This window comes from Octopus bimaculoides, chromosome 18 (genome assembly GCF_001194135.2).
Source record: "Octopus bimaculoides isolate UCB-OBI-ISO-001 chromosome 18, ASM119413v2, whole genome shotgun sequence".
NCBI lineage: Eukaryota > Metazoa > Mollusca > Cephalopoda > Octopoda > Octopodidae > Octopus > Octopus bimaculoides.
In genome coordinates, this window is record NC_068998.1 from 10824039 (window position 1) to 10833459 (window position 9421).

Here is a 9421-nt window from a genome sequence, read left to right on the forward strand (position 1 = left end):
GTATATATATATATATATATATATATATATACAAACACACACACACATATATATATATATATATATATACAAACACACACACACACACATATATATATATATATATATATATATATATACACATATACAAACACACACACATAAATATATAAAGACACAATAAGTACTGGCAAATGAAAGAGATCAACCATGAAGAAGAATTATGTATGGCAATTAAACGTGAACAATAATATTAATTAAAAACACTGAATTGAATACAGTTTGCAAGTATTTTGAATTAATCATGCCTTATCTCATAGCTTCAAGCTGTCAATGAAGCAATTGTTTAATTTTAGAATGATGTTGTAGGGTAGGTGTAACAGACAGGATCTGGTTGGTTTGAACAGCAAAATAAATAGAATATTAGGGTTGGATATGGCTGGTTTAAATGCTAAAGAGTTAATGGATTAAAATGTTGTAAGATACATTGAACAAACTTTTTGTTTTTCTCTGAATACTTTCCTTGAAACGAATGTCAGTTGTCCATGCTGGCATGGGTTGGTTTGACCGGATTGGCATGCTGGAAGGCTGCACAGCTGGGACTCAACCGGAGATCACAAGGTTAGAAGGCCAGCTTCTTAAACCTCACACAGCCATGCCTGTGATTAATCACTAGTTGTGAAAAGTTAGCATTTTTGCAGATTGCTTCAGCAATATTCACACAGTCTACACATAAATTACCTGTTCTATGAGAAAACCCGATAGGTGAGAATAATGTCAGCATTGTGGTGAACTGACATTTCTGTATTTCATGCTGATGGAAAGAAGGTCAACAAATATGGTGTGAAAGGAATTAAAATGAGCTACAAATAGGCTGCCTCTCAAACTATTTTAAGAGACTAATTAGCCATCTTGTTACCAACCAGTGATTTTGTCATTTGTCAATGAAGCTTGAGAGTATGCATATGTTTGAATGCCATGGGGAAGAGAAGAATGCAAGGTTTTGTAGCTGTTCCTCTGCCTGAAAGAGAGCAGGGGACTGCTTTTCTTTCAGATAAAATAACAGCTCTAAAACATCAAATTCCTCATCTCTTCATCATCACCATCATCTGAATGTACTTTTTTTCCCCCCCAGACTTGCACAGATCTGATGGAATGTTTCGCAACACATTTTCTATGGTTGGATGCCCTTCCAGTCACCAACACTTCTTTGATTCCAAGCAAGGTAATATTTCCCATGGCCAAACATATTTTCACAGAATATTGGAAATGAACAACACTGCTTGTATGACACTGATATTCATTTATAACACACATGCACACACGCGCGCGCGCGCACACACACACACACACATAAATATTATACTTTTACAAGATGAGCGGTAACAGTGACTTCGAAGTGGAAGTCTGTGCCCAACAAAAGCTGGCAGGTTGAAACTTTGAAGTCACTATCATCACTCTTCTTGTAAAAGTACAATAAATACGTAGTCTACAAAGCATATTGAGTAATCATTCAGTTTATTGCAAAACAGTTTTTATTATAACCCAACATAAAATGAACACACACTCACACACACACACACACACACACACACATGTGCTCCAGCATGGCCACAGTTAAATGACTGACACAAGTCAAAGAGTGCCATAAACTGGGACTGAACTGGTAACCATATATATATTTATACATATATATATGGATATACACCAAGCTTCTTTCAGTTTCCATCAACCAGATCCACTTCACAAGGCTTAGGTCAGCCATGGACTTAATGAATTGTTGCTTAGCTCCAGTTTAATGCTAGCAGAGCAAACCTATGACCAAATTTGTTCCAGTAGCAACTGTCCAACCATTTTATATGCCTACTTAATATGCTGGAAATAGCAGCCTAGTCAAATGTTCCTCAAACTACACCCAACTGTTATAAAAGAAGAAAAGAGAACTTTTTGAACATGTAATTTCACGCATATAAAAACTGGTTGTTTCCATAACAAACTGGAAAGAAGGAAACCAGTTAATGGAGGACATACAGACGAGAGGTGATTAAACGGCAAAAAGATTTAAGAAAAATTTCCCTTACTGTTAGGAGATCCAACCCAAGCAAGGCCCAGAGTTCCACCATTGAAATCTCTATATGTGAATATGTAGGCCAGACAAAAATCATCATGAGAGGTAAGAGAGTTCTGATTTAGAAAGTTGCTCACATCAATATTTGGAGAGCAAAACTGACTTGGATTTTTCCCACTGTTGCAATCCTCAGTTTCTGGTGTCATAATCTATAGTTAGAAAGCAAAGTAATAATTTAGTCGGGTAAAACATAGGCATCATAAGCTGAAGTCAGTTACATAAATCATATCATAAGATACAAGGAGATAAATAGTTGTATTACAAACTACAATCAGATAAACAACGATGCTTATAAGTCAGACAAACAGGCACATCGTCATCTAAAGAGCACTAGCTGCTGCCAGTCGCTAAGAATTACATCTCCGGAATCTCTTGATTGAGATTCTGCCCAGACGCTCATATATCAGCAACTGGGTGTCACTGATGACAAAGATCCTCTATTGGTCATAAATTACACTCAGACAAGCATTGATCATAAGCTAGTCAGATTAGCATTGGTGTCTTTACAGTGAGACAAACAATGATACAAGCCTCAGTAAAAACATGGCTGTCGTTAATTATAGAATGATTTTGATGTCATAAGCTACAATGAGATATGAATGTCAAAACCATGGTGAAACATGAACATAAATATCAAAGCAACAGTGAAACACATCTGCCATAAGCTATCAGATGGTGTCATTAAAGCTAGTGAAAGATGGATGTCAGAAGTTATAGTCGAATATCAGTGTTGTAGACTGTAGTGAAACAGGAATACCATAAGTTACAGTTAAACCAACATAAAGCGTTCATAAATTCATCAATCACTGCAAAACAAATATTATACAAAATTATAGTTCAACAGAGATTGGACAATGAAAAACACGTGACACTAACAAGTTGAATGTAAAATCAGCTAAAATTTACATTTGCAGCAACAAAAAGCCAAAGAAATGAATTAAACCAAATATTCTATTGGACGGTTATACTTACAGTAGTCCGTTGTACAACAAAACTGACACCAACAAAATAAGATGATCCATCATATGTTGTGAAATTAGTATCTTCGTAGATCGATTTAACAGCATTCACATGATTTACAAATAAACCAAGTATTTCGTCTCTGGCCTGTGTAGGATTCTGTAATGAAAGTTGTCATGAATTTACCATGATTAAATTGAACTATTTGACTGGATAGATACTTGAGCAACACAAAAGAAACAACACACTAGTAGCTTCGTTAAACATATAAATCATTGATTCTCAACCATTCCCTACCAGAGGCTCATTTTGCCCATGAAGGTCAGGTTTTTTGAAAGATCTGTTTACTAATAAATAAGCCAATTTTATCATAACAAACACAAGACCATGACTGTAGTCAGGTTTAAGGTTTAGCAAATATGGTTAGTAATTAAGCACCTTGACCTCACATACATCAAATTATTATTATGAGGTAGCGAACTGGCAGAATCATTAGCAGAGCACTCGAAATGCTTAGTGGTATTTCACCTGTCACAACATTCTGAGTTCAAATTCCGCTGAGGTTGACATTGCCTTTCATCCATTCAGGGTCGATGAAATAAGTACCAGTCAAGTACTGGGGTCAATGTAATCAATTAGTCTCCTTCCCCTCAAATTTCAGGCCTTGTGCCTATAGTGGAAGGGATAATTATGAAATGACGATAAAACTTCAACTGAATAGTCTTTGGTGTACTTACGTATTTTAATGTTACAGTCATATAGTCCCATAATTGCGGGTCTGACTGTAGGAACAACGTACATGTTCGATCACGTATTGTACTTTGAGCATTCTGATTAGCACTCCGAGTATATCGTAACCTGCCTTCAGATTCACTGGGGGCCTCCTGCAAAAAAATATAACAAAAAGGAAAAATAGATATAAATTTGTTCAGTTTGGTATAGTTAAAATTTCAGATTACTACTAAATGTAATGCTTATTCAAATTGTTTGGAATTAATCAGGCATTATCTTGGACTCTGAGATTCCAATGATACGAATGCTTATTTCTTAAAATGACATTATAGGATAGGTATGAGAGGCCAGGTCTGGCAAGTTTGAACATAAAAGCTGTTTTGACCCTGTGGACCCGATCAGCCAAAGATCTGGTCTTCCCAGACCTTTTTGAGAATGGCTGGGTACAAGTATCCGGTGATCCGTGAAGGATGCACCCCCAAGTGTCACCTGTGTCTGGAGCCTGGCCACATTAAGAAAAACTGTCCCCAAGATCAGAGTAGGGTCCTGGAGCAGTTAATAAATGTAGTTCCCCCCGCTCCCCCACTGGAGGGAGAGACGGAGGATGTTGAGGTGGTGGAAACCTCCTCGAAGGAAGGAAAAAAGAAAGAAGGTGGGTAACAATGGTTGCTCACCGAAGGCTGCGGGGAAGAAGGAGGACCTTCCGGTAAAGGTGGAAGTGCTCCCTACTCCCGTGGCCCCCAAAAAAGGAGAAAAAAGGAAGAACAGGATACGGTCGGCGCCTGATAGTGGACCACTGGTGTGTCCCAACGCTCCGTTGGTGGGAATTGTGCCACCAACGGAGGAAGGCCTGTCGGTGGGAATTGTGCCGCCAACAATAGAAACTGTCACCTCGCCCTATGAGGAGGAGGAATTTGTAGTCCTATTCCACAAGGTGGGGCTGTTCAAGAGTTCATCAAAAAGTTTGTTAGGAAGGGTCGGAGGGGAGGCATCCTCACCTGTACCAAGGACCCTGATTGGCCCCCGCAGGTGGCTGAAGAGGTCGTGTGGGAAAGAGACTTGTGCAGGATGAGTTAATAAAAAACATATGTTAGAAACAAGCACACTCTGAAAAACAGATCAGTAATTATTACAACAAAATTTCATATAAAGTTACCCAAGGTTTCGTACCCACAAAGCCAAAGCTTTGTGGGTGTGAAACCTTGGGTGACCTATATAAAATTTTCTTGTAATATATATATATATATATATATATACACACACATACATATATATATATATATATATATATATATATATATATATATATATATATATATATATATATATATATATATATATATATATATATATATATATATATATACACACACACACACATACATACATAAATATCCGTTATTACTCACGGAATTGATTGAGGCCACCATGCAAATTTCATGGAATGTGATAAGTGTGTTTGATTCTTATTGTAAATAATTCCAACTTGGTTTGAGGATTCATCACCACAATAGTATAAACATTGTGGTTTTGGCAGTTAAACCAACATTTCCACTGTGTCTTCCTCTCAAATTCATACAACTCCAGCTAATTCTTTTGGCCCTTCACAGAGACGATTACCGTTGGTGTAGCCTAAGTTTCCTGATAACCATTGTCACAGGACCTTATGCTAAAAGTTTATCCCCAAACAAAACAAAATAAATACATAAAAAGAATATTATTACTCAAGCCTTACCCGTTTATGTCGATCATTTGGTTTTATCACAGATAACTGAACTGATTTCATCCATTCATGGACATCGTCATTTGCGCAGCTTCCTATATTTTTATTAAACTTCAATTCTTGCTGTTCTTTCTCTCTTCTTTCTCTATAGAAATAACAGAAACACACAGAATCACCATTTTATTTTTGTTTTTTTATCAATCTTCCATTTTGTTTTTTGTTTTTTATATTCAATGCTAATAAAGCCCAGTTATTTGTTTACAAAGTCGAATATCCACATGAACAGTAGATTTGGACACCTTTTCTAAAATTAACTTACTTTATTTTTCCCGTTTTATGTTCAAATCACTAGCATAATTACATGTATCAAGAAAACAGCCATAATAGGAGTCAACAAAAGAACCTTCACTTGGTCGTTTGACCCATTAGAAATAGTAGCTAAATCTCCGTCAGATTACTCAATGTTGTCTTAAAACAGGAACACATATTGGATGATATAAACCCAGATTAATAAGATGGAATAGTCATGATTGGAAATCCTTTGATTGCAAGTCTAACATTGGTAAATTAGAGCTGACTTGGGGTTAAAGAACAGCTACATACTGTATGATCACAACATAGTTAAAACTTTCACACCTTCTCTGTATAAAATATACACAATACTGAGCTAACATGTATTAGAGGTCCAGAAAATATGCGGACCCTCTACAATTATAATATAAACTAGAGTATTGCTCCTGCTTTTGAGATGGTGGAACTGCCATGCACAAATACATTCCAATCGGTCTTGCCTATAAAAAAAAAAAAAACTTTCACTAGGCGCAGGAGTAGCTGTGTGGTAAATAGCTTGCTTACCAACCACATGGTTCCGGGTTCATTCCCACTGCGTGGCACCTTGGGCAAGTGTCTTCTACTATAGCCTCGGGCCGACCAAAGCCTTGTGAGTGGATTTGGCAGACGGAAACTGAAAGAAGCCTGTCGTATATATCTATATATATATGTGTGTGTGTGTGTGTGTGTGTGTATATGTTTGTGTGTCTGTGTTTGTCTCCCCAGCATCGCTTGACAACCGATGGTGGTGTGTTTACGTCCCCGTAACTTAGCGGTTCGGCTAAAAGAGACCAATAGAATAAGTACTAGGCTTCCGAAGAATAAGTCCTGGGGTCGATTTGCTCGACTAAAGGCGGTGCTCCAGCATGGCCACAGTCAAATGACTGAAACAAGTAAAGGAGTAAAAGAGTACCAATGTGCTGTCTTCCTATATATCATCAGTCACAAATACATTGATCTTTGTTCCTCAAAATTGTCCAAAACTCAATGGTTTGGATTTATATCTCTCACCATTCATACTAAACTCATCTCCCAGTACTACATCTCTCCGTAACTCCTCTTTTGCTCATCTATTCCTGTCAAACACTAACTTACAGGTGTCCTAATACAAGCCATATCCAAACCTTAGTCAAACAAAGCCTTATGCAGCTATGGCCACTGTTGCTACTCCTCAGACAATATACAAAAGTAATCTTTCAGATACATAATACTGTCTGTTTTAATAAAAAGTCCTTACTATAAAAAATTCTAATCTTAAGCCTTAAAGTATAGTTGCTAAATGTAAATAAAATTAAGCAAACTGCTTTATTCTAATCTAAATAATCCCTAACATTTGTGTCTGACTCCAGCTTGAACGTGATGCAATAATCTGCTTATAAAGGATACTAGTAATTTACCTTTCTAAAGAGATTATAGTAAATTTCCCTTGAAAAATAGACAAAGGTGAATAGAGAGGAAATTTTTTCTTGTGTATATGAATAGAGTGAACTTTAAAGTCAGTGTGGAACAACGAATGTGTTGATTTTGGCTGCAGAAGCACTGCTTACAGAACCCTCTGGGTAGAAAAGTGTAGGGGTAGTAGGTAGATTTGGCAAAGAAAGATGTGATTCTTTTGGCAAGAAACCAAAAAGTGCAGAGGAAATGTAGGAAAGAAAACTGGCACATTTGTGTGTGTCAGAAATACAGATTCTGTTCTCTGGATAGTTTTCCTGTATGAATTCATGTTTGCATATAAAAAGATTATTTTCGGATGAAAAATTATCTTTATCCATTATAAAAAGCTGTAGGTTTTCACTAATGGCTACAAACTTAAAATATGTTAAAAAACCATTTAAAAGAAAACGTAAAATACTTACTTATATGGATCAACATTGAGATCTTTTTCAGAGTAAATTACTGAATGGAATGGCTGTTTTGTACTGAAAAATCTTGTGGAAGGCTCTATATGATAAGTTGGTTCATTTGGGAGTGAAATTTCCCCACGAAATAATTTTGCTATAATTACTCCAAATACTTTACTGTTTGAATAACCTGAAAATGTTTGGAAAATAATTATTAAGTTGTAACATTGGCACATAGTGACAGTATTTTTTTCTTTTTACTTTTCTTTTTATTGGTGTGGGATATAAAAAATAAAACGGACCTAGTTCTTGATTGGTATGTAATTTTATCTACCTCAGAAGGATGAGAAGCCAAGCTGACCTCAACAGGACACTCAAAACACAAAAGATATCCACAAGGCAATTTGTAGAAGCCTCTAACAATTCTGACAATCTACTGCCCTTATAATTAACATTAACACAAAACCAATTATTAAAAGAAAAATTCATAATTAAGCTCCAGAAGTATATTCAGTGATTCACCAAAATAAATCAGTTCTCACACATATAAGAAACAATGTAATATAAGAAAGTAAATATAAATGAGAGATGTTTCAATATATGAACTAAACATCATTGAGGATAATTAGCTGAAATTATCTCCCACGTTGAAAACGATTTGGGAAAGAGTTTAAATGGGTGGTGATAAGAAACAAACCAAAGAACATTAAACAATAAAAAATATCAGTTACAATCTGACAGAATTTAAGCTTTTGTAGCCTCCCCTGCCAACTCCACTTCATAAAATTAGCTAATTCATGAACATCGAGTCAGATATTTTGTAAATCGAAACATCAGAAATATCAGGGAATAATCGAATGGATTCACATTTAATTACAGTTGCAACAATTAATAGCAATTAATAAAAGGAATTACTCAAATTATCTATAACAAGCAGATAACAATAATGATATAGCAATAATAAATCTCTGAACGAGGTATTAACAGTAGCTGCACGACAACTTGAAGTATATTTGCCACTTAAATGCAGCTAACCCCTAAGGGTGATTGCTACTGTAGCTTGTAGCCCCAGGAGAACATCTCCTCCAGCTGGCTATTGGCACACTTTCTGTGCCCTGTCGGTATTTGCAAAAGGAAGTCATCCTTCCCATCATCGATCTGACGTGATACGCACGGACCCGGGTTTCTGGGTATTTACCCTTCGTTAGCGTATGACAATCACCGATCTTCGATGCAAAGGGCTCCCAATGCAAACACATATATCTTTTTTGCAGTGAAGAAAATTCACTAATCTCAATAAAGTGTAAGCCAGCAATAATAAAATGGGAAGGTGACACATAAAAGACACCCACTACACTCTTGGAGTGGTTGGCATTAGGAAGGGCATCCAGCCGTAGAAACCAAACCAAATCAGACTGGAGCCTGGTACAGCTCTCCAGCTTATCTGTTCCAGTTAAACCATCAAAACCTATGCTAGCTTGGACAATGGATCCCAAATGATAATGATGATGATGATGATGATGATGATGCTACACTAATGTTTGTTTTATGTTTAGATATCATCATCATCATCATCGTTTAACGTCCGCTTTCCATGCTAGCATGGGTTGGACGATTTGACTGAGGACAGGTACCCTCTGATTTTTAAATTCCCTGTAAAAGAACTTGGAAGGTTGGGCCTCCAACCAGGCTCTTTGTGATACTCTTAAAGCCAGGCACTTTTCAGCA

General features: G+C 36.5%; 1 protein-coding gene and 1 non-coding gene across 5 annotated transcripts in view; both read right to left on the reverse strand.

Annotated features, from left to right (window-relative positions):
• LOC106879111 (disintegrin and metalloproteinase domain-containing protein 10) overlaps positions 1 to 9421 on the reverse strand; it is a 58785-nt gene that overhangs the window by 13581 nt on the left and 35783 nt on the right. For all 4 annotated transcript variants that reach the window (XR_008265878.1, XM_014928551.2, XM_052974274.1 and 1 more), the window contains exons 4-8: positions 7709 to 7883; positions 5535 to 5667; positions 3805 to 3951; positions 3080 to 3226; positions 2061 to 2256 (exon numbers count right to left, since the gene is read on the reverse strand). Coding sequence is in view for 3 of the 4 variants with exons in the window: in XM_014928551.2 (XP_014784037.1) it covers positions 2061 to 2256; positions 3080 to 3226; positions 3805 to 3951; positions 5535 to 5667; positions 7709 to 7883 (798 nt within the window). In the remaining variant the exon portion in view is untranslated. The remainder of the gene's footprint in view (positions 1 to 2060; positions 2257 to 3079; positions 3227 to 3804; positions 3952 to 5534; positions 5668 to 7708; positions 7884 to 9421) is intronic.
• Positions 2405 to 2548, reverse strand: LOC128249998 (U11 spliceosomal RNA). The gene has a single exon (XR_008266136.1). It is a non-coding gene; the product is annotated as a U11 spliceosomal RNA (small nuclear RNA).